This window comes from Lissotriton helveticus, chromosome 1_1 (assembly GCF_964261635.1).
Source record: "Lissotriton helveticus chromosome 1_1, aLisHel1.1, whole genome shotgun sequence".
NCBI classification, from domain to species: domain Eukaryota; kingdom Metazoa; phylum Chordata; class Amphibia; order Caudata; family Salamandridae; genus Lissotriton; species Lissotriton helveticus.
This window is the reverse complement of record NC_136057.1, coordinates 1444190518-1444215887: the sequence shown is the minus strand read 5'-3', so window position 1 is coordinate 1444215887 and position 25370 is coordinate 1444190518. Positions and strand designations below refer to the sequence as shown.

Genomic DNA, 25370 nt, shown 5'->3' with positions numbered 1-25370 from the left:
CCCATCTGCTGTAACTGCTGAGGGGATAGGTATGTTGCATGAAGATAATTAACCTGGACCATCCGTAGGCGCAAGGAAATTGCTAGTTCGCCTAGGGCCAGGCATGCACCTACCCTGTCCTCCCGCCTACGCCGGAGTGGAAGGAAAAGATCCGGTGCATTAATTATTAGCAAACGATAAATCGCCGAGATTGCACCTCTACCCATTCCCCCTATCATGAGTTTCGCCTCAAGGGGGCTGCATTCAGGAATCTGCTCAGATGTCGGGAGGTGGGCTTACAGCGCATGGCGCAGCTGAAGATGGTGAAAAAATTGTGTGCGGGACAGACCATATTGGTCCTGCTTCTCCTGGAAGACCATCTAATATTTCGGGCGAACTTCCCCTGATAAGTGATAACTATGTAGTGCTTGTAGGAGAAGCCCTCCATACCCATCACCTGTCTGAGCAAAGTACCGCGCCACAGTGGCATCATGTACATGAGGCGACGAGTCCAGTGGATAAGGTGCAAGGCTGCTCTCCAACGGAGCAGAGACACTCTGTGCAGGAGGATGTCCTAGAGGGTAAGGGACGTCCATAAAGTAGTTCAAGGAGCCCATCAAAGCCCAAAAGATGTATTTCAAGTCTATATGCTGAATCATCCTAGCCACCAGTAAACCATTCGTTTACCAGGACCAGGTGCGATGCAAGGTAATAGCCATATAAATCTTGCGAGCTGAGGTGAACGCCACAAGATGGTGCCCAACCACCCAGACAAAATCGGTAAATTTCAAGGTAAAGGACCGAAACCACGCTTGTGGAATAGGATGAGAGTAATTCGCTAAGACGTATAGATACCGAGGGAGGCACATCTTTTAAAAGACTGCAGTTCGTCTCATCAGATTAAACTGTAGACTAGACCATTTGCGTAAATCACAATCCAGTATTGAGGCAAGGGGGTGGACGTTTATGGACCATGCCAGGTCTGGAAGGCTGGATACGTGAATCCCTAAGTACATAAAGGAGTTGCGTCACCAACGACCTCCACCAGCATGGACTTAATGGCGTTCACACGCAGACCAGATGCCTCCAATTAAAGTTGGAGGATCTTGAGACATCCAAGACCCTGTGTCCACAGTTCAATGAGGAAAAGCAGGACATTGTTCGTGTAGTGGGCAATCAGGACATCCACTTCACCCTCAATCTCCCCCCCCCAATCGCCAGCCCCAACTTGCGCATCACACCGAAACAGGCATGCCAATGGTTCTATGCCGCGTGCAAAAAGCAGCTGGAACAACCCTGCTGCGTCTCTCTGCGGATTGGGATTGGTGGGGATAGAATTCCATTTACTTGAACCGTCGCTGAAGGGGTTCAGTATAGCAGCCTCACTAGTTTACAAAAGGCGGGCCTGAAGCCTGCCCTGTGCAGCACAGTCTCAAGAAATGACCAGAAGACTGTGTCGAACGCCTTTTGAAAATCAATAAAAGGGAGGGCCAGACAGCCCTCCAGTCGGGACCACTTGAGAGAGGGTCAGCTGCACTCTTCGGATACAGTGATGAGTGCTCCTACCGAGCATGAAGCTGCACTGGTCTGGGTGTATGAAGTAGGCCAAGTCTGTCTGATCGCCAAGACCTTTGCAGAGATCTTAATATTGCCTTTGATGTAGATCGGTGATATGAGTAGCCGTCCACCAGTTGCCCTGCCTTTGGTATGAACACAATGGTGGCAGGCAATATCTAGGTCTGAAGGAAATTAGACCCCCTTTGACGCCTCCATATAGAAGGCCAACAGATGAGGTGTCAATATATCGCAATACCAGTTAAGAAACTTGATGGGCAACCCATTGGGTCCAGCGGTCTTGCAAGACTGAAGATCAGTTATGGCTTGTCTAATCTCTCTTGGGCCAAGGAGGAACGGATAGACGGCAGAGGCACATCTCTAAGAAGGGGATGCGCAAGCTCACTGGGCGGGGTCGGGCATGCCGTATACAGATCTTGGTAAAAGGTTGCAACTGTTTGGGGGAATCACAGGCAGCTCCTCGTGAAGGGCACCGGAAGAGTCTCTAATAGCTGAGACCACTCTAAAGCAAAGATCTGTGCCTGCCTGCCGCTGCTGCTCCTCCCCACGCCGCACGTAGCTGTTAATATGACCGTACGAGGCAGGTTTACTCGCCACCCATAATATAACTTTTGAGGATTCTGAGCCTGTATCGTTCTGGAAGAAGAAATGAAGGTCCTCCTCCACAAAAGCTGTGCAATCATGGTTAGTTAAGTACCACGCTTTAAACCTCCACATCCTGCGGAGGGCGCTATTGGGGATATCCCACTCAAGCAGGAGAGGAGCATGATCAGAGATTCCTCTTCGTAAAGTCCAGATGCACTGCAATCACAGCAAGTCATAAATCGGAAGCTTGAGATGGTCAATTCTAGATTCAGTTTCATGAGCTGCGGACAAGTGAGCGTAGGACCACTGTGTGGGGTTCCAGTAACACCGATCATCACAGAGGCCCATAGAATCTGCCCAGGCTGTAAGGATCACAGAAAAAGCCAACCTGCCCTGTCGCAGGGTGTCCGACAATCAAGATCGGAGTCTGTGGGGCCAGTCTTTACTACCACCTACCTCCCATCTGGTTTCTAAACTGCTCCCTAAAACGCCGGCCCAGCTGGTGTGCTTTCTGCCACCATAGTGTGCAATGCGTATAGAAGAGGTGCATCTGACACAACCCCTTCCCTCACAGATTGAAATGCACTTTACTGCAGCCAGATCTATGGATCTATTCACCCCTCCTCTTACAAGCATACACACACTTCCCTCTGCTGAACATCTCCTATTTCAAGTTCCAGGAGTTCTTTGTATTGTTTGGTGGGAGTGTAGTTATGCCTGGTCTGTTGAGAATAAACGTAGCTACTTATAATGTGAAATGTTAGTGGAAGGGAGGCTTGATAGGAGAGGTGATGTCTGATACTCTTTAAAACAAGCATTGGAAATGCAATAGGTCTCGCATTAGAAAAGTTGGAGCTATTGGTTTTGTAAATGACAATTTCTTTTTATGTGTTGGTCTTGAAAATAGCAAAATTAATATCTTTGTCATTTACAATGCCAATACTTTTAACTTTTTCAAATGGGACACCTATAGCATTTGTAATGCAACATGTTTTGTATGTATGTGACTTACATATATTCATATAACAAATACAAATGGCTTTTAATTTTTTTAAATAATTAATACTTAAATAAAAGTTCTTGTAATTTATAATAGCAATAGCTTAAACTATTGTAAATAACTTTTGTGAAGAATATGTTCAGTGTATTTTATTATGACGAAAATGCAAGAACAGAGGTGAAATATTAATTGATTTTACAAATAACAATGGCTTTTACATTTTTTTCAAATAATTAATACTTAAATGAAAGTTATTGTAATTTATAAAGGCACTAGCTTAAAGTAAATCCAAAAAAAACAAGTTATGGGTGAGGCGGTTTGCTGCCAGTTGCTGCTGTCACTCTCTGATAGCAGCTGCAATTTTCTTTATTAATTTCTCCATCGGACCATGAACTGTATGTAAAGGGGTAGAAATAGAGTTGGAGTCGCTACGATTGGGAGGTGCACTGTAGTGGAGTATTCCTTAAATACTGGAGCTGACGAAGTGTGCTCAGTGTACGAAGATAGATACCCCTTTTGAAAGCTGCTGTAACGCCTGCAATACTACTGCTGGTCCCTAGATGGAGTGTTAGGTGGAAAATAGCAGCCACAATAAAAACAAGGTTAATTAACGTGAATAAATTACAACCAATACACTTGAAGACGGAGGTCAAGGAAGGGAGGACGAGGGGGCAAACAAAGGCAAGAGCGAGGGAGAGGAAATAAGAAACCCCACCCCTCTGAAATAGAACAATATACAATTGCTTGAAATAAATAAATAAATACCCGATTGTTTCTAAGAAGTGCCGGTACTGTCCAATTAAAAGTATCAGAAGGGGAGCTTCTTACATAACCGAGGGCAGGACAAGAGAGGTGGTGGGGGGGGGGGGGGAGACGGACAGAAGAAGAGAGACCGACATATGAGGAGAGAAGGGGGTATCTTGAGGGAGAGAAAAAAGAAGGGACAGAGTGGGGGAAGAATCAGAGGAGCGAGCAAGTTGTATAAATAAGAGAGCGAGAAAGAACGAGGGTGAACTATAGAAAGAAAGAGGGCTGACAGACAGATATAGACGGAAAACGAGAGTATGAGTGAAAGGGAGAGAGAGATAATGAGTGAATGGGAGAGAAGGGAAAATATATAGAAAAAAAGAAAAGAAGACACGGCCGGCCGGCCGTGAAACTGAAAGCACGGCCGGCCGGGAAAAAGCCTTTGATGCAGCAGGGGGTAATTAGGGGAGGAGAATGGCTGAGCTGAGGCAGAGCGCAAAGCCTTTGATGCAGCAGGGGGCGGAGCGGGAAGAGCTGCTGGCGGCACCAAGCTGACGATTTGATGCTGTGCACGCGCATTTTAACTAATTGCGCTTGCGCATTGAGTTAAAAGTACACATGCACTGCATCAAATCGCCAGTGTAGGTAAGCTCTGTTTAAGCCCCTATAGTCTCGCTCTGCTCAATGCGCATGCGCATTGACAGGCGAGACCTAAAAATGTATTGGGTCATATCTTGTTTAGGGGTGTTGGGACGAAGTACATACTCACTGTCCCTTCTCTGCAGATGTGTTACTTACACGTGAACATGTTTTTATTGTAGTCCGATGGCATAGGTGATGTTTGGGAAGATACAAGTCTAACTCGTGTGTGTGTGCGTGCGTGCACGTTTGTGTGTGCACACAAGTAGCAGCTGTAGCTGTTGTCAAAGTCGGGTTCAGGGGCCTTCCTGGGCTAATCGCGTCTCTTCTTCTTTTCCCCACAGTGGCAGAGCCCGCTACGAATTCACACATGAAATCCTGCCGGACGAGCAGTCGGTTTTCAAAGGGCAGCGGGTCCCCCGTGAGCGCCGGATCGCGGTGATCTGCCGGAACCTTCCTGAGGCGGAGCTGGGGGACGGTGTAATTCCAGCACCATGACCGTGACAGCACAGATACTCATCTCAGTGACCTGTGCCCACAGGTGTGAGGCCTTGAACAGACTCAGAGATTGCCATAGGACCCAGAGGTGGCAGGCCTTGGATAAACCGAACCATGCCAGTGGTGCCATTGGGTGTCTGGTCTTGTAAGAACACAGTTTCGTTTTACTCTCAATATAGCAAAGTCAACACTCATCTGAGTGGGCAAGAAAACAGCTAACTTTGCCTACTGTTGACCATGTACTCCCCTGGCCCCCACAGGGATATGTAATGAAAGGATATGTCTGTCTACCTCTGAAGATGACCCTTCACCACCTCACCCTCGTGTGGTATGGACAAGTTTCTCTGTTTTCACAGAAGTTTTATTTTTGGACAACTTTCGTTTTTCTGATAACAGAAGAGGCACTGACAACAGACTGTATAAATAAAATCAGACAGGAGGGAGCACTTTAATAAATAAATAAGTTATAAAACATAAATAGCTTTTATCGTACTGTACAAGACTGAGGTTTTTATCATAATGTATAAAATGGGGACACTTGAAGACAAAGCCAGTGAGGGAAGCACGTATCCTAGACTGGAATGACACTCTTTACAGCCATATTCCAAGGTAGGGTGACATTGGAGCTATGGGTGGAAGCAGGGACATTTTGTTGATACACCTCCAAAGGGGTTAATGCGGGTCTCAAATCTAGCATCATGCAGGTGTCCGGGGAACCAGAAACCTTACTTGGGTAAGAATGTATCCTTCGAGTATGTGTAGTTTTAGTACTACTTGGCGGAGGTGCTCCGAGTGTCTCCCATGTCATCAGTCTACAGACTTCTGAAGCTGTAACCGAGGTTTAGTTACGCACAGTGTTCAAGCAAGCTTGCATTAGTGACTCTTCATAGACAGAAAGCAGTGTCAGACTCTTTTGGGGTTACAAACTTTATAGACCTTGTGGGGTGTTGCTTTTTTGGGAGCAGCCCCCATTGTCGTTTTAGAGTTCTTTAGAAGCATTTGTCATTGTTTTGGAGATCACAAAGCAGTCTGGCTTTTTGAGGTCTGTAGCAGTTTGACCTTTACTGGTCTAGAATGCTGTGACCTCTTGTGGTCCCACCTAGGTAAGGAGTATCTTGGCCTTTTGGGGTCCATAGCAGTTTGTGGATCCTGAACCATCATACACTTCAAGATCTGGAGCAGACAAAGGCATCTCGTAAAAGAGAGACCCTTTACTGGTCTGGTGTCTCTTCAGCCCACGCAGCCGCACGCTGAGGCGGAGAGCTTCTCCACGGTGCGCCACTGGTGGCTGTCATCGAGGAAGACCACGTCCTCGTAGTGCAAGGGCCGGCAGCAGGGGTCACTAAAGATCTTGTCCTCGATGATGGCTGGGATGTCGCTCTTCTGCAGCAGTACGGACAGCGTCAGGTCATGGTTGGTGCGAGCCCGAGGGCAGGTGCCCCCGCAGAACTTAAAGAGGATGCTCTCTTCGGACTCGTAGCCCAAACCCAGGTCCTTCACTGGCAGCAGGAGGCTCTTCAGACGGCACTCGCGGTCCTGGCGACTCCCATTCACTCTGCGTTTCTGGCGGTTTCTGGCCTCCAATGTGGTCACTTCAGCCGCAGAGGAAGGCTGGGGGACCTTCCTCAGCATGTGTTGGTCTAAAAAACAGAGCAAGAGAAATACAATGAGTTGAATCTCCAAAAAGCACTATCCTCAAGGAGGGTTGAAAGTGTCGCATTTTAGAAACACATCGATGAATCTAAGCTCTAGCGATTGGCACACTGACATTGGTTTGGACTTTTAATACTGGCAAAGTACTTTGTGCAAACATTACAATCCCACCTTCCACCAATCCTCCTGCAAATGCTTCAGTTTGTTTATGCCTACATAGGAGATCCCCAGCTAGGGCCCGGGTCAGAAGGCGTGTTTCACTGACTAATACCATTCTGAATTCATGTCGGAAGCAGATACTCTTCGCTAACTAACGGAATTCAGGTGGAAGACAGCCAAACACTGCGGAAGTTTGCTCTAGTTCAATATTTAACAGCAGTTAATTCTCCAACATTTGCTAATGTGAAAGAGTTGTTGGTTCGAGTTCTTCCAGTCTTAATACTACATTTTTAAGTGGAGGACTGGCAACCGTCCCTATGGCCAGAGTTCTTCTAGCCAACTTCTGTATCACTGTCTTTAAGAAATTTAAAGTGGCAGAGATCCGGTCTCTGGTGTTTTGAGGGTGATATTTTAACCTGCATACCCTTGCTACTTAATGTGGCAAGTAAGTTGAATGTAGCCTTTTAGAGTGGTGGGACTACACCAGGCTAGGACACCCTGCTTTTGATCTCAGCCAAGGTGAAGTTGCTATAATCCGGGTGTCTCCCAGACTGGAGATCTAGAGGAGGCCATAGTAAAGCCCCATAGCTGGTGATCTGGGTACCAGAATTATGAGGATGGTCTGTTCCTGTGTGTGCCAAGTGTCCAGCTGCTCTGGGACAGTGCCCATACGAGGAGCAGTGTCCCAGTACAAACAGGGTACAACCTCTGTGCTATTGGCTGAAGTCCACATTAGTGGCTAATATGGACTTGTCTATGTATCTGAAGACCTTCTCACTCTAGTCCATTGTCACCGTGGCATTTTTACAGACAGTCCATAAAGCAAGATTGAGGTAATTAGGTCAGGGGAGGAGATGTGACTTGGTACTCCATTCATTAATAACTGGCCCTAACATTGTGCACACTTGGCACCGTACTTATTTACATGTGTTCTTATGTAACTGTCCGCATCAGCACACGTCACAGTTAACCAACCATTGAGCAAGAAAATTCACCCGCTACAAGTAATTTCGAATATCACAATACAGATGAACAAGGGCAATTACTCCAAAAGTTAAAAAATGCAAAATAAGAACTCAAATTAATAAAGATTCAAGCTAACAATTTATGCAGGGGAACATGATAAAAAAGAGTTCCAGTTATGCATAAAAGCGTTGGCAAAGCCAATAGGTCTCGACTTTATATTTGATTGAAGAGCTGTTGGTTCAGCCAACATTGGGAAAAAGATATAAGGAGGCCCCCTTTCTTGGTTTGTTTGAGACCAGGGGGAATACGTAGAAAAACAGTGTCCCGTAATGCAAATAATGCGCTATCCTATATAACCAAAAAATATCATTCTAATAATTACGGGAGAGGCAGGTGGTATTGATGTTGCTAAAGGACAAGGTCAAATATAAATCCCAACACAATGTTTATAATACGAACAAAAAGGGCTATTATCAAGAGTTTAAAAAATCACATGTATATTTTATTACATATATTTGAATAGACAGTTTGGTAAAATTAATGCATTAAAAACATGGACACAAAACATGAATGTATACAAATTGCAAAATTTGACAATCAATACAAAATAAAACAAGAATCAAGGCACAAATATCATTTAATAAAATATACATGTGATTTTTTAAACTCTTGATAATAGCCCTTTTTGTTCGTATTATAAACATTGTGTTGGGATTTATATTTGACCTTGTCCTTTAGCAACATCAATACCACCTGCCTCTCCCGTAATTATTAGAATTATATTTTTGGGTTATATAGGATAGCGCATTATTTGCATTACGGGACATTCTGTTTTTCTCAGCCAACATTGGTAAAGTATTGTTTTAAAAAAGTAAAAGAAAATAATGGAATAAAAACACCCAGATATATTATGGTAGTTCAAAAATTGTACATCAAATTAAATGGTTTAAATCTTTATAAATTGCATGGTTTATTTTTCAAATACTTTTCACTCAGATAACTCAGACAGAATTAAAAAAGAATAAGGAAGTGTCAAAATGTAAAGGGAAACTCTTATCAAGGCCTAATTTGCTTTCCAGACGATTTAGTCATTTGGTCCTCTGCAGTAGCTTAGGGAACCCATTTATGGGCCTCCAGAAGAAGTGTCATGATACATACACATTCTGTGCCAGATGCTTGCTGTTGAGTGCAGCAGATGGCCCTCCCCGCGCCATAAAGGCCTTTGTGTGCCAGCTTGTGCTTTCATGCAGTCTATGAAATGCAGGAGATACAACAAAATCAACCCTTAAAATCTGCCAGCCAAAATATCTGTTGCTGTGCTGGGACGGTGGGGAGTGCATTGAGGGAAGGTGTGGAATGAGCACACGAGGAAGAGAACTAGAAAGCACATGCACTCTCATAGAGTCCTGAATGAAAAAGCAAAAAGTTGTTTCCTAAAGGTAAGCAGTGGAAGTATATTAGTAGCCAATCAAAAGGATTGTAAAGAGGCTATGCTTCAGGGGAGGGACAAACACAAGAAAAGGAAGGAAAGCCATTGAATAAGAAGCAAACAAATGAGTGACAAAGCCATGGATAAGCAGTGGCTGCTGCTTGGCAGGCGAGACCTGAAGCCTTTCAAAAGGGGAGATAATAACGGTTAAGGGATACTAGCGTTGAAGAGCAGAAAGGCGTGGTGGGAGGGATAGAAAGGATGCATCACCAGGACCGTAGAGAACAGAAGTCTCAGAGTACAGAGACCCAGTGGGAGGAGATTTAAGTGATACCTGAAGAGTAAGAGTCAGGGAGGTGAGAGGAATAGGAAGTCACGGAATGCCTGGGGTCAAATGGTGTCGTAAATTGCATGCATCGCGGTAAACCTGAGCTATGGGAAAGCAGATAAAAGACTAGAGGAATACGAAGATAATATCGATTTACAATGTTAAAAGTTTTTTATGGGGGTTAGAAAGGAGCCTTAACGTTAACATTTTGGCAAATGAGGAGGAGCAAAAGGGATATATTTATGCATTTCGATGGTCCTTATATACTCAAGTAGTGGAAAGAGGATGGTGTGGGTAAACAGAACACAGGTTGTCCTGGGATTCTATGCTTTGTGCCCTCTGGGCTAAGGGGGTATTTAGAGTTTGGTGGGTTTCACATCTGCCCTATTTAGAGAGTTATATACACAAATGCACACACTTTTAACTGAGTGGTTGTAACATTTGCCAATTTTGGTGGATGTCCCGTAACTCCCAAAATCGAAATAATCCTGTAAGTTTGACTTGTTTTCCAAACTGCTCAGAGCAGATCCGAGAGGTTTAGTCAGGCTAGTTAGTACAGAAACACCATCTCAGACCAGTGGCGGCTGCTCCCGGGAAGCAGTAGTGGGGGGTTAAAAAAAATGACTTACCTACCGGCTGGCTGGCCGGCCACTGCATCTCCTACGCCCTCTCCGTCCTCTCCGTCTTCTGCCTTTTGTGGAAGCAGGAAGCACCCAGGTTCCCCAAGCATATCACAGCGCTACAATGCAGTGTTGTGATTGGCCTGAGCACCGTGGTTCGGCGCTCAGACAGGGACTGGGAGTCTGGGCATGCCTCGCCAGGCTGTACAGTACAGCCGGTGGAGAACATGCAAAGTGCACATGACAATTTGGCCATCCCAAGACGGCCACCCAAACAGTCATGCGCACTTAGAGAGTGCCACCACGCCTCTCCCTGCTCTGCCAGCCCAGCCCGCAAAACTGCCTCAGTACAGAAAAATAAAACGATAAAATTGCGTTATCATTTTCTTTTTTCTTTTTTGAAGTGCTGAAAGGCAGTGGGTCGACTCTCCTACGCCTTAGCGCTAAAGCAGACCCTGTATCAGACTAGTAATGACAGACCGATGTAAGAGACCGCTGTACAGAGAGACTAGAACGGAAGGCCGGAGAGGTTAACAAAACAGTAGTGGCCAGCAGAGACAGGCCTTGAGGATCAGAGAGATGAGGACTGGCAAACTTAGCGGCTTAGACTGAGACTGAGTAGCTTGCGGAGACACACTTAGAGCTCTAGAGACATGAATATGGGCCGACGGAGTGGCTGAGTACAGTAGGGACCGACTGAACTGCTCAGGCAGAGCAGTAGAGACTGAGCGTGTCACAGACTAGTACAGGCTGACCTAAAGTCTCAGGCAGACTGTCACAGACTGAACAATTCTGACAGGATAACTGATATCCCAGATAGGACAGACCAGTGGCGTAGCGGGGGTGGGGGAGGGCGTCTGCCCTGGGCGAAACTTTTTTGGGGTTGCGGCGAGCGCCAGATACGTTTTCTCTCCCTCCACTCGTCATCATCCTCACCCACCCGCTTGTTCTAGGGTGACCAACTGCCCGTAAATTTCACGGACTGTCCGTAATTGGGACCTCACGTCCGTTGTCCGTGAGGATCCCTTTTACGGACGCCTTTTGTCCGTAATTTTGGCCATCACAGGGAGCAGCACTGCTCCCCTGTGAGAGGCACCATCACCCTGATGGAGCCGCCTCGCACTCCTCCAGGAGCACAAGAGCAGCCCCACCCCGCCCATTGTCATTCTGTGTGCCGGCTGATTGCCACATACAGAATGACAATGGGACAGTCTGGGGGTGCTGAAGCATGTGGCGGCCTCCTCCTACCTTAGTGTACAGCAGGGCAATCTGATAGAAAAAAGGTAAAACGCCCATGCTGCAACGGAAAAACTGTTTATTTAAAGAAGCCTGAAAAACAAGTTAAACAGAAGGGTTTATCGTTCTTGTACAGTCCCATCATTTTAGAGTGAGGTATTTTCAATATTATATTCAACAAAGCCCTGGTTACTGCTTTTTTTTTTATTTTAAGCAACTAACACCCATTGACAAAGCCAATAGTCCTGGCTTCTTGTTGGTGTAATGATACTTGCTGTATTATACATCTGGATGCAATGACCGAAACAGCATAATACCAGTCGGGCGGAACACTATGCTAAGCACAGATTTTGCCTAGGTGTTTTAAACCACGCCCTTAATTACATCGAACACACACTTTGAAGAGACCCCCAAGTTTTTTTACACTACTTAAAGCCGTGGAAACAACCCCATGTAACAGTCACCTCATGGCCTGGCGCTGTGCATCATGCATGACTCATGACTTCTACGTTTTCAGATTGCCTATGTGCAGGGGCATAGTGAACCCTTCCCTGCCCCTTGCTTTAGGAACTACAGCGAGGTGAAGTTCTTGATGGGCCTCTTCTGCCTTTGACTCTGCAGACAAAGGCTCAGGTCATAATGTGAAAAGGTGTGAAAGTAAATAAGTAAATGAATGTGTGAATGGCTGGATGGATTACTGAAAGGATGAATGGATGAATGAAAGGGTGAATGGATAGATAATGAAAGGATGGATGGATGAGTGAATGAGTGGAAGTATGGATGAGAGAAAAGGTAAATAGATGGATGTATGGTGGAAGGGTAGATGATGGGCAAGTGAATGGGTGTATGGATGAGTAAGTGTATGGATGGCTGGATGGGTGAAAGGGTAAATGGCTGGATGGGTAAGTGAATAGATGGATGGGTGGAAGAGTGGATGGATGACTGTACAGATGGATGGGGTGAAAGGATGGGTAGATGAATGATGGAAGAGTGAAAGGGTGGATGAAGGGATGGATAAATGATGGATGGAAGGATATATGGTGGATAGGTTTGCAAATGGTTGAATATGTTTGGATATAGATGGGCACACAGATGGAAGGACAGAATGAATGGTGAAAGACTGAATGATGGATGAAAGAATGATTACACCTTGTAGCACCCATTATCTTGAGTAACATTTCCTATAAATTGACTTTCATGTTAATACGAGTCATTGTCTCTATATAATGTGAGTGTGATGTAACGCACTCCGACACCCTGCCCTACATACTTGGGATGAGCAACACTATAAAAGAAATTAAATACACATGAGAGACGGTCTAAGTGAAGATGAGGGGCACCAATAAAGGGTGGTAGCAGGCCGGACTGGCCGGACCGGGCATTGGGTGTTTAACTGGGAGGCAGAAAGGGAGGGAGCGGTTTTGTTACTGGGGGCTGGCACTGCAAAGCTCCTTGTATATCCAGTAGTTTTCAATCAATAATAAAAAAAAAGCCCTACTTGTATTCAGGTGTGGTTCACCATTGTCTGGTGACAAATACCTGCTGGAGCTAGATGCAAATTTTGAATCGTCTAAGGTAGCAAGCTGCGGCCATGCTGAAAAACCGTGACGTGCACGGTTGTCTCACCCTAATATAAACTTATTTTGACTTGTACTTAGGTGGTTGTCTATTTACTTACTTATATACTATTGCGCGACCACCTCTGACGTGTCTGTAAAACTTAACTTTTGTCCCGAAGTTTTGTCCTGAATTTTGACCCTTTGTCCTGAATTTTGACCCTTTGTCCTGAATTTTTACACTCACCGTCCTGAATTTGCACCTATGCCAGTTGGTCACCCTATTGTCGTCTGTCTCCCCCCCCCCCCCCCCCCCCCCCCCCGCCCAACTTGTCCTATGCCAGCCCGCCCATGACCTCCACGAGCCATCCCTAGGCGAAAAACTGTAGGATTGCTTCGGGAGGCAAAAGCGCTAGCTACGCCACTGGAACAGACTGAGCAGTTGAGGCAGCCTGAACATCTCAGATGGAGCATTGCAGACATGGACGTAATCGGTGCGACCCCTATCTTGCACCTGGCGATCCCTGGCCCTGCATTTGTGACCCTTGGTTTCAGAGGTGGCAAAATCAGTGACCGGAACACAGGGGCAGCTGTACTTATGGACGTTAGATGGGGCGCCATTTTCCTTGTTTTCTGTCAAATTGTTTTATTACACTCATTGTGAATAATATTATATGCTCTTAAATGTATGTTGTGTGCGTGCTTGTGGGTGTGTTTATGTGATAGACCCTGTATGTATGAATGTATGTGGAAGCATGTATGTGTGAGTGAGAGTAAACGTCAAATGGCGCCTGGTGTCGCTTCCACTTCCTCTGACATTTTGCTAATAACAGACAGACCAGCACAAACAGACTAAACGATTCAGGCAGAAGAACGGACAGCCCAACTAGGACAGACGGAGCAATTCAAGCAGCAGCACCCCCCTGCGAATGGCTAAAGATTGCAGTTCAGACAGACAAGTTGGACAGTCCAGGTGGGTCTGGATGAAATATCCAAATGCAGAGTTGGATACTGGTGGACATGGGAGACAGCATTTACAATGCTGTGACTACCACACGCGTTGGTAACAACGCGGACGTTACATCGTCCGCGTTGTTACCACGCATGACATTACAACGCAAGTCGTTTCTAGGACTTGTGGTAGATGGCGCGCAACACCAGGGAATGTGTTGGATTTGAAGTCCACCATATTCCCTGCTGATGCGCTAACTGGTAGTAGGAATAGTAATTTATACTATTCCTAAGTCCAGCGCGCCATCTAGTGCAAGTCGTAGAAACGACTTGCGTTGTAATGCCATGCGTGGTAACAACGCGGACGATGTTACCTCTGCATTGTTACCTACCGCGATGAAATATGTGGCGTTGTAACGTCATGTTTTCGGTGGACATACCACCATATACACTACTGGTGTCCGCGGGCACAGGCTTTCTCTGTGGAGTGCACAGGACGACGTGGTATTGTGTGTACATCGGATTCTAAAGATACCCAGGTCTGCTGGTACCCTCGCTGACAGAAGGAAAGCACTACTTTGACATTTTAAGGGCCATTTTTTATAATTAACTACCTTTTTAAACGTCCTAATAAAATTCCATAGCTGTCTATAGGCCATTGCATAATAAATGTAATTATTACTCATACAGTGGCGAACTTTTATCGACCTCAGAAGGATGAAAGTCTAAATCTGTATTTTTCGGATCCAACCTGAGAGAAAAAATCTTTTTGCAATAAGCTGTCAAACCATCTGTCAATAAACAGCAGCTGAAAATAGGGACATCTTATTTGCTATGTCCAGCCAGACAACTTTTCAGGTTTGAGCTCTGAAGAATTCCACATTCTTAACAATGCAGACCAAGAGAGTCAACCCAAAATACCTATTTTTAAGCATCAGTGAATTTAGAATAGACAGACTGCTTTAAGAAACTGATAGAGGCCTCGCATTTCATTGGAGGGTACATAGAAGCTTTGGGTGTAGCCACACAACGTCTAACAAGACGAATATGGGAGTGCAAAGAAGAAGTAGGATTACTTTATTCAGGTTCAATTTACAAGTAGTTTGAGAGTACCTGGGAGCAGTAGCCTAACTCAATAAGCTATCTAGGCCTATAACTTTGGAGTGCACGGACCAGGGTCGTGTCACCATCATGTACTGTATGGCGTGTGTCCCCACTATAATTTAGAAGTGATGTCCTACTGACAACACGGTTCAATATAACTAACTTTGAGCATCTTCAAAGCTGACTTGTGTCTTCGCAGAGTGATATACAGCTAATATGGGAGTGCGAATAAGGTGGTTTCTTCCTGCATAAGCAGCTAAATTACTTTAATAGGAGAGCGCCCAAGAAAAGTTCGTACCTCACGAGATGCTGTATTCTTGAGATGGGGGAATGTTCCTATATGAGGTGCTGTATACCTGTAATTTGGGAGTGCCTACACAGGTTCTTTTTTTATGAGGAGCCGTATACATGTAATCTGGGAGTGCCTATACAGGTTCTTTCTGTATGAGTAGACGTATACCTGTAATTTGGGAGTGCCTATACAGGTTCTTTCTGTATGAGGAGCCGTATACCTGAAATTTGGGAGTGCCTAAGCAGGTTCTTTTTGTATGAGGTGCCGTATACCTGTAATTTGGGAGTGCCTATACAGTTTCTTTTTGTATGAGGTGCCCTATACGTGTAATTTGGGAGTGCCTATACAGGTTCTTTTTGTATGTCGTGCCATGTACGTGTAATTTGGGAGTGCCTATACGGGTTCTTTCTGTATGAGGAGCCGTATACCTGTAATTTGGGAGTGCGTATACTGGTTCCTTCTGTATGAGGAGCTGTATACCTGTAATTTGGGAGTGCCTATGCAGGTTCTTTTTGTATGAGGTGACCTATACGTGTCATTTGGGAGTTCCTATACAGGGTCTTTCTGTATGAGGAGCCGTATACCTGTAATCTGGGAGTAGCTAGACCTGTTCTTCTTGCATGAGGTCCTGTATACCTATAATTTGGGAGTGCCTAGACAGGTTCTTCCTGTATGATGTGCTGTATACATGTATTTTTAGAGCGCCTACATCGTAATTTGGGAATGTCTATACCGGTTATTCCTATTTATGATCCTGTATACATGTAATTTGGGAGTGCCTACACCGGTTCTTCCTGTAATTTGGTAATGTCTATACCGCTTATTCCTATGTAAGGTCCTGTATACATGTAATTTGGGAGTGCCTACACAGGTTCTTCCTGTACGATGTGCTGTATACATGCAGTTTGGGAGAGCCTAAGCAGGTTTTACCTTCACTTGGTTAACATATTTCGAAGTTGGTGGTGGATAGAATGATTCTACTTGCAGGATGTTCTGTATATCTGTAACTAGTGAGCGCCTAGAAAGGTTGTACCTCCATCAGGTATTACATACCTGTAATTTGAGAATATGCAGGTACAGGGTTCTTCTTCTTTTTGGGAGTATGCTATGGTGGCAGGGTTTTTTGATGGGTTTCGAGGGATTAAGTGTATCGACTCTGTTAACTTTGATCCCCTTTTTCTTTGATGAATTGACTTTGATGATGATATTAACAATTTCCCAAGACCAAGTTACTTGATGTACTATCCATCCCTCTGCATCCCCAGGTGTTTTCTGAGGACGCATCAGATCATGAAAATTCTCTAGCTCGTTTTTTCGTTTTTAGTTCTGCCACCTCACCTACACAAATGCATACAGACGTATGGCTTTGTTTCTATTGATTTGAAAGGCTTGTCGCGTTACGTTGCCAATTGTATTTCACCGAAACCTTCAAGTCTGGCATTTTTTAAAACTGAAGCAGGTTCCCCTCCAAGAGGAAGTGACCGATTTTAGCACCCTGTGCAGCGCTACGCACCCCAAGCCTCGTGGAAAATGTGCTGCAAATTTAATTGGACAGTTGAAGTACACCAGCAAAGACAGTGAAATCAGAAAATCATGGTAAAGCCGTGACTTTAGGCCAAACATGGCACTTAGTGACTCTTTTGAAACCTTCTAAGGCGGTGCTTATTTCACGACATACCCGCCTACAGAAACTTTGCAAGTTGTGCTCCCCAGATTTGTTTTAGCGAATTTATTTTGAGTGCATGGGCAGGCCAGCATTTTTTATTGCAAGACCATAGAGCAATATTTATCAATGTTGACTAAGTCCTTTGGGACTGATTGCAAGTGGTCTGTGTCTGATGCGATACTTATCTCATCTAATAAAATGCAATACTGAAGTGTTAAGAATGTATCAAATGCGATCATTATCGCCTGGATTACTTTTTCGGGAATAACATAGATTTCAATCCTTAATGCACCAAAAATATGCATGTCCCTGTAAATACTGGACCTTTTTTCCTTGTTAAATTGTAGCAGGTTTGAACTGCCGAAATTTAACAAGGGTGCCATTTTAATCACACCTGCTGAGTACGGGGTGGGATAAATATCGAACCACTTTTAATTGGGGGCCGCAAATTAACAGGTCAGTTGTCATCGGACCAATAGATTTAACATTTTCAAAATCGTTATAAAACTCACTTCACTAGTAAGAGACTAAGAGAAAGGTGTAAGGACAATAATAAGGAATTTTTTATCGTGGATTTGGAAACCTGCATTTTGTAGAACTGTGTCATGTGTAGAGCATCTTCCTAAAAAGTATTACCATGAATTGGGCATTTTCTGCCACTGGTGAAATCTGCCTTTCTTGAATTCTAGAAGCTCTTTAGGAAAATGGCATTGTATTACTTTTAAATTCATGTGTTTGAAAAACATACTTAGCTCGATAGGATATGTTTCTGGACCGGCATATATTGTATATTTTTGTACAATAATTTTCTTTGCACTGTGAGGGGCTTCTGCATGCACACTAAAGGTTCACCTGCAATTGAAGACTCTGTTCTCATCACCATGGTACCTCCAGCTACAATGGATCATCTCCTGTTTTTTTTTGTGTTTTTTTTTCCCACACGCACACCTGTTTACTGTGTTATCCTCCATTTTTGGTTGCTCTTTCCCAATTTATGTTTATACTGCCCCCTTGTTCCTTCTTTCTGCCTATTGTAAAGCGCTCTGATATCCTTCGGGATCTTGTTCGCACTATATAAAACTTTATAAATAAATAAATTGATGTCATGAAAGATTTAAGCGCACTGATGGAGGTCATCAAACAAAGGGTCATTTTGGAATTCAAAGATGAATTAGTTACATTAAAACAAGCGTTTTTTATTCCAAAATAACCTTAACCAGACATCAATAAAATACGTTTTAGAATCTATAAATACCGAACAGATGGCGTCAAATGACACACATTCTTGAATACAAATCTTGCTGACCTTGTCAAAGAGAGACACGTTATTGGCACATCTTGAGATACAACTCTTAATCAGACACCAACAAGCAAACTCGCATTGAATCCAGTGCCCAACAAGAAGGCAAACAAAGGACGGTCTGGAGTGCAAAGCACCAACAAATGACTTTCTGGGCCACCATGACCAAAGGCACATCTTGAAAATAAACCTCAACCAGATCAAACCAGATGTCATTCTGGAACCAATCCCAACCAAAAGCCCCTCAAAGAATTGGCATTTTGGAACACAAAACGCAACCAGAAATCATTAGCGGCACACTCTGGAAACCTTGTTAATATTAGTAAAAGTGCTAATACATGGCTCGGTAAAGAGTACTCCATTTGTTTCTCTTGTGCTGGATGGCCCCTTTATTACCGTCCTCGCGGCACTAACTTCTGTTATGTTGGGTTTCTTTGTAGCGCTTTATGACACCTACTTGCCACTTCAGAAATTTTTGGAAGGGAACAAAATGTTGAGGAGGAAATGGAATAAAAACCTTGCGAATGCAATGAACTTCCCTGACACGCCTGTATCTCACTGAATGGATTGATGGTGTGTTATTGGGAGTCATGTTTAAGTGTTTGATTGGCCGACCTCTAAGGTGGGAACAGGAGATTGAAGTGTTTTTGTCTTGGATGGCTGACACTTAAGCGTATAATAACCGAATGAAGTGTTTGGATGCTGAGCGAAATCAGTTTTGTGGTACTTCCATGTGGGTTGATTGCTTGTTTTTGTTCAGCGACATGTGTACGTGATTCTTCTGATAACCTCCCATTCTCCCGCAACCAGTTCTTATACCCTCCAGATTCCTAATCCAGCTCTACCCCACGAATGAGCGAATGAATGGATGAATGCATTGCGTCATACTGCTGTAGGCAGCTTCTTGAGACACAGTGAAGCTGCAAGGGCAGGTGTAAGTCTGGAGACTGTGTAGCATCTGTGTGGGGATATGAGACAGGGCGTGCGCCGACCAGTACATGTGGTGGACAATCTCTGCCGTCACTTTCTGTTTTAAATGTTTGGCTCCTGCGCCTGATCGTCTGCTTGGGCAGGATGTTTTCATTTGATGGATGGCCAAGACAGTTTGGGAAACGATGACCAGATGTTGCCAGAAAGCATTTAAGCCTCAGCGAGTCGGTTTCGATAATTTATTACATCCCTGAGTATCCGTGCATTACTCCTGTTTGATTAAGACTTTCCGCTAATTGGGGTTGCTGGGTACTCGGCCAAGTGTCAGGTGCTTGACTGCAGCCTAATGATCTTGCATTTACTTGTTCAAAGCCGCCTAATCAAAGCTGATAGATATGAATAAATATTAATCGCTCGAGATCACAAAACTACATTTTCAAAATTGAAAATAAACGGATTTTGGGGGAAATGTGTTTTCTGCCTTTGATTACACACATTGGGTTGATTACATAAAAGGGATTCATAGTGCGTTTTTTTATATGCAAAATTACATTTTTTGTCTACCAATCTGCTAGACCAACTATGGGGTTTAAAGAAGCGTGGTAAAATCTGCTACTCACTAAAACCCTGATTACATACTAGACTAGTCACTTGCAGCTCCACAACAGTTTGTAGAATTCAACGAACCCTGCAGGAAGTCCCTATGGCGGATCTCTTTCTCAATGGACAGTCCACATAGATAACAACATGACTCAAATAAAGGATATTTCAAAATGAGCATTGATTAGCACCAACAGCCAGCTAACTGGGCCCTGATGTTCCTGGGGAGGGCAGGAAATGCCTTACCTGACAGTGAGCGCAGTAGATCCAAGAAGCTCCCGGGCGACTCCCTTGATGTCGCACTGACATTGACCAGGCTGGCCAGGATCACGACAGCAAGGCTAAATAGCACTTCGGGGCCCATGGTTGCTGCCTGGTTTTATCTGGTCTGTGAGTGAAGAGGAAGCGGTCTGGGCTCCCAGAATTTATATCCTTCCCTGGAGGCGGTGGTTAACCCCCACAGCACCGAAGCATCTTTTGGGTTGTATCCCTCATTGTCCGACAGGAGAGGGTGGATGGCGCGATGGACCACCAAACTCAATCCAGCTGATGACCTCCAAGCTGCTTCTCTGGGATGGTCATTTTTGGGCACACACAGGTCTGGAATCGAGTGTTGAAGACTTAACCTCTGACCCACCCAGCCTTATTACAAAAGAAATGGAGAGTCCCCAAGCCCACATTAAACACAGCATGCAGTGGAGCCAGTATGAACCCCTTCTTGAGGCAGAGCTTGTGTGGCGTGTCTGCATGGTGACCAGAGGGGATTTACAGATAGGGTTTCTGAGTCGGGGTTTCTCTGCAGGTCTAAAAGGGTTAAACATCCAGGAAGGCTTTGGATGTTTGAATGGAATTCCAGAGCTGATCACAGGCAGGTCTGGGATGCCTTTGGAAAAAAAGCTTGACAGGTCGAGTTATTGCATAAATTTGGAGAATTGCAGAAATCCACTTTTTTTTTTTTTTTAGCTGTTTCATTTTGGAAGGAACTGTGTTGTGTTGCCATTTGTTGCGGGGATGAGATGCAGACAGTCTACAGGCGGTGCAATAAAATCTACCATCTTCACGTACCTTGTCATGAGGCTTGGGTACAGAGACGTCCTCTTGCACTGGGAGAACCAAAATACTGTCCACTAGGCCACAATAAACTGATTGGCTCCCGGAGCAGCAAAAAAATAATGTGGTGCAGTAAACATACTGTCCTCGGGGGTACAAGCTGGTAGGCTCCCGGGGCACAAAACAAGCCTGCACTCATGTAGGATAATAAATGCACAGCCCTCAGGAGGGCAAAATAAAACGGCACCAATGTGGCAGTGCCCAAGGGGTAAAAGTAACCGAATGTCCACTAAACCATAACAGAATGGCTGGCCCTTTAGGGCAAAGTGATTAGACTGCCTCTAGGATGGTACACTGGAACTATACAGAATATTTCTGTGTAGTTCTGGATTAGCCAAATCATCCATCAACTGCCAAATAACTTGCAGATTTCACTAAAGAAGGCTTCTACCTCAATCAGATAAAAAGTTACTAATTGAAAAGTGCCACTTGTGGTTCCGTGCAGGAGCAGACCCTTTTCAAATGTTATCTTGTCACCTTTCAGTTGCTTATTGCTGTATTCAGGAGTTAAACCGAAACGAATAAGTGTGCCTTTCGCCAGACAGTGTTAATAGTTGTTATAATGACGAAAAACCCAATAATGCTGCTGCAGGTTGTGCCACATTATTTCCCTTTTATCATTGCATACAGTGGTCAAACCTGCTGTATAATTTAGTCCTCCCCTGCTGCATGACCCTAGGTCAGAAAATGACATTGCCCCTTGTATACAATAATGAAAGATTGATAAGCTAATATACAATAATGAAAGATTTATAAGCTAATGTAAAGGAAAGTTTCAATTCTATTAGGGACCTGGAGGCAAAGCTTATGCAATAATTTCTTCTTCATTTTCTTGAGCAGCATGTTAAACTTAGTATACACAAACTACGTATCCCAAGAAACAATGAGTACAACCAACAGATTCTTAACCAGTCAGTGCCCTCCTATTCCTTGAATAGGATCTCGAATCCCCCCTCTTTTTCGCACAACAGGCACCCATGAATCCACAACACCCAGACCCCATGGCATTCGAGTGTTGCGTACACCAACTGAGCCATATTTGCCAGGCTGAACGATATCGTTTAACCATGTTCTCTGTACGGGTTTCTCAGCTTGTACAGGTCGATGTGGAATCTTCCAGTGTCCCTGGTAATACACTATGCCATCAATCACAGTCTGCCCTCCGCGACTAGGTGGTGGGGAAGAACCACCGGATTCTGAAGCATATGAAGACGTAGGGGAAAGACAGATTGGTGAATCTCAGGAAAGTTCGAGTACAACCTGCATACCACACTTGAGATTTCAAATCGGAGTGACAATCACACTCTCTGCCCCTGGCATGGGCTATGACCCTTGAGATCATGGCGAAGGAAGGAAACGCATATCCCTTGTCCTGGCTCCAATGTTGCTGGAAACCATCCGTCGCTGTTGCTCTTTGATCTAGTCTCCAGCTGAAGGGTTTGATGATCTGATGGTCCAGCAATGATGCAAACCGTTCAACCATGACAGGACCCAGGTGCGGTCCAATTTGTGGAAAACTTTTGTGTCCAGCTTTGAGATGATTAAATCTTTTAGGTGTTTAGAATGCCTGTCTACTACTTTTGTTCTTTGTACCAAGAAGGTAATCCACCATCATCGCCACCTGATTGCCAGGCAAAAGTGTTAGAAATCCTTGGCTATCTCTGTCAGGGTTTGATTTTTTAGCCCTCGAGGTGGTTTATTTAGCTTACTGTCAAAATGTTGTCCATTTTGTTATGTTATGTTATGTTATTGTCATTTTTATTGCGCACAGATGCTCCAGCTAAGGAGCGTCCTGGCGCAGGGAAAGGTGGACACAACACAACACTAAAACAGGAAAAAGAGAAGGAAGTAGAGAATTAAAACAAATGGGTTTTTAGGGCCCTACGAAATGCTAATAAGTCGTCTAACAGGCGGATTTCTAGAGGAAGAGCGTTCCAGAGAATCGCAGCTCTCACGCGAAAGGAACGACCGCCCATGCGGCTGAGTCTGAAGCGTGGGACAACCACAAGGGATTGACCAAGAGATCTGAGAGGGCGAGTCGGGACATAGGGAGATACAAGATTATTAAGTATCTCTGGTGCCGACCTTTTTAAAATTTTAAAGGCCAAGCTGAGAGCTTTAAAATGGATTCTGCTTTTGATCGGTAGCCAATGCAGGGACCGTAAGGTGTTAGAAGTAGGACAGGTCCGAGGCAAACCGACCACCGCCCTCGCCGCAGCATTCTGTACCCGTTGTAAGCGAAGGATCTCCGCTTGGTTTGCTCCAAATAGGAGCGAACTGGCGTAGTCCAACCGGGAATTAATCATCGCTTGGATGACCAGCTGTCTTGTCGGGGCATCAAAAAATTTGAGCACCGGTCTTAACCCGCGTAGGACACCAAAACAACCTGCCGCCACTCTCTTAGTGTGGGTCCTAAAACAGAGAGTGTGATCAAGCCACACTCCCAGGTTTCTAAGTTCCACCACTGGTAAAGGGGCCGGCCCCAGCTCAGGCGGCCACCAACTGTCACCCCAGCGGTCCGCATCTCTTCCCACGATCATCACCTCAGTTTTTTTCGCGTTAAGCTGGAGACAGTTGTTATTCATCCAGCTGGCCACCTCTCTCAGCCCATTTCGGAACCTGGGGGCGTACTGCTCGGCATCCCCGCTGATCGTAACCGCTAGCTGCGTGTCGGCATAAGAGACCATGGTTAGGCCCCACTGCCTGGCGACCTCAGCCAGCGGTTGCACGTACAGGTTGAAAAGCGTGGGACTCAGCGAGGAGCCCTGGGGGACCCCCAGGTCCAATGGATGGTACTTGGACTGAAAGGGAGGGGTGGCAACGCAGAAGGAGCGATCACTAAGGAAGGAGCGGAACCACTGCAGAGCAGAGCCACAGATGCCAATGTCCTCCAGGCGGTGTAGAAGGATGCGATGAGACACAGTGTCAAAGGCAGCGCTAAGATCTAATAGAATAAGCGCTGCCGTTTGACCTGCATCCAACACAATCCGCAGATGTTCTACCATTGCCAGAAGGGCTGTCTCCATTCTGCATGGGATCGAGGACATTGGCCCGGGTCATATGCTCAGCGAGGGCCAGATTAACGTGGGCCTCCATGACTTTGGCCGGCCAGGGAAGCAAAGAAATAGGGCGGTAGTTTTCTGGTTTTAAAGGATCCAAAGATGTTTTTTTCAGGATCGGGGAAACCACCGCTTGCTTCCACTTGGCGGGAACGATGCCTGAGGTCAGAGAGAGATTGATCAATGAACACACTATCGTGCGCCCCTGAAAGGAGGGGTCCCTGAAAAGGGCAGATCTTAAAGGGTCCGCAGGCGAACCGGATTTGACTCGCTGTGCCCACTTGGCAAACTCATCCCCAGAAAGAATGGGGAGAGAGTGCAGCGACGGACAGCTACGAGAGCCATTCAGTGGGATCGAGGACGGCGTCGTACAAGGGAACGACTGGTAGATGTTTTTAACTTTGTCCAGGAAAAAAGAGGCTAAAGTTTCACAGTGGGAAATGGAACTGTCCACTTGCGGAGCAGCCCTCTTAGCCATCAGATCTTTGATAGTTTTAAAGATGGTCTTAGATGGATTGAGGCTGCTACGAAATTCTGTCGCGTAAAACGCCGCACGGGTTCTGCATATAGCTCGATGGTAGAGCTTGACAGAAGCCAAATACACCGTTTTTTTAACGGCATCATACGTCTTTCGCCACTCCCTTTCTGCCCGTCTACAAGAGCGCGGAGAGCACTGTCATACCAAGGGCTCGCCTGCCGGGAACTGGATCTACTAGAGATGATGGGTACCAGAGCGTCAAGCGCCTTAGTAATCCAGTTACAGAACAGGTCATAGCCCAAGGTAGCATTAAGCAGAGGGCCTAATGGCTCTTCAGCCATGATGTGATGAAGGTCCTCTAGCCTAAGCTTGTTCCAGTGGCGCCCCGAGGAATCCACTTGGGAGGTGGAATAGAAGGGGTTACTGGAAGGGGTAGCCAGACGGACACCAAAAAGTGGTCAGTCCATGCCACAGGAGAAACAGCCGAAACGTGGGCATCCGTTAGGTTGGTAAAAAACGGATCCAGAATGTGACCGGCCACATGTGTGGGTTGGGAAACAAGTTGGCTCAACTGGAGGGCCTCCAAGTCCGCCAGAAAACCACTGATAGCCACAGTCTCTTGCCTGTCAAAGTGGAGGTTAAGGTCACCTAAGATAGAAAAATTTGCGCAACCACTCGCCCAGCGTGCTCACCGCCTCCGGGAAAGCACCCCTGAAAGCAACATCGCTGCCTGGGGGGCGATAAACGACCATCCCTGACAACGAGAACTGGGGGCTAATGATGATCTTAAAGAGGGCGCTTTCGCACCCAGCAATCTGCAGACCCGTCCAGGTGCACGCAAAAGTAGATTTAATAACTAAGGCGATGCCTCCACCTCTAGACAAGCGGTTACATGTAAAAAGTGAATAAC

General features: G+C 45.3%; 2 protein-coding genes across 2 annotated transcripts in view; one reads left to right on the top strand and one right to left on the bottom strand.

Annotated features, from left to right (window-relative positions):
- Window positions 1-8062, top strand: part of ALKBH7 (alkB homolog 7, RNA demethylase) — a 43725-nt gene extending 35663 nt beyond the window's left edge. The window contains exon 4 of the mRNA XM_078685712.1: window positions 4870-8062. Coding sequence (XP_078541838.1) covers window positions 4870-5023 — 154 coding nt within the window. The 3' untranslated portion in view covers window positions 5024-8062. The remainder of the gene's footprint in view (window positions 1-4869) is intronic.
- Window positions 6254-20191, bottom strand: PSPN (persephin). The gene is made up of 2 exons (XM_078685720.1): window positions 20060-20191; window positions 6254-6663 (listed from the first exon to the last, which is right to left on the bottom strand). The coding sequence occupies exons 1-2, from the start codon at window positions 20175-20177 to the stop codon at window positions 6254-6256; spliced, it is 528 nt and encodes a 175-aa protein (XP_078541846.1). The 5' UTR covers window positions 20178-20191.
- Between the last annotated feature and the right edge of the window lie 5179 nt (window positions 20192-25370).

Bases quoted from the DNA above. Each gene is read 5' to 3' on its own strand.
- PSPN (XM_078685720.1), bottom strand. From the start codon at position 20,177: ATGGGCCCCGAAGTGCTATTTAGCCTTGCTGTCGTGATCCTGGCCAGC. The intron at 6,664-20,059 runs GTAAGGCATTTC...TCTGTTTTTTAG, and splicing joins TCTACTGCGCTCACTGTCAG to ACCAACACATGCTGAGGAAG.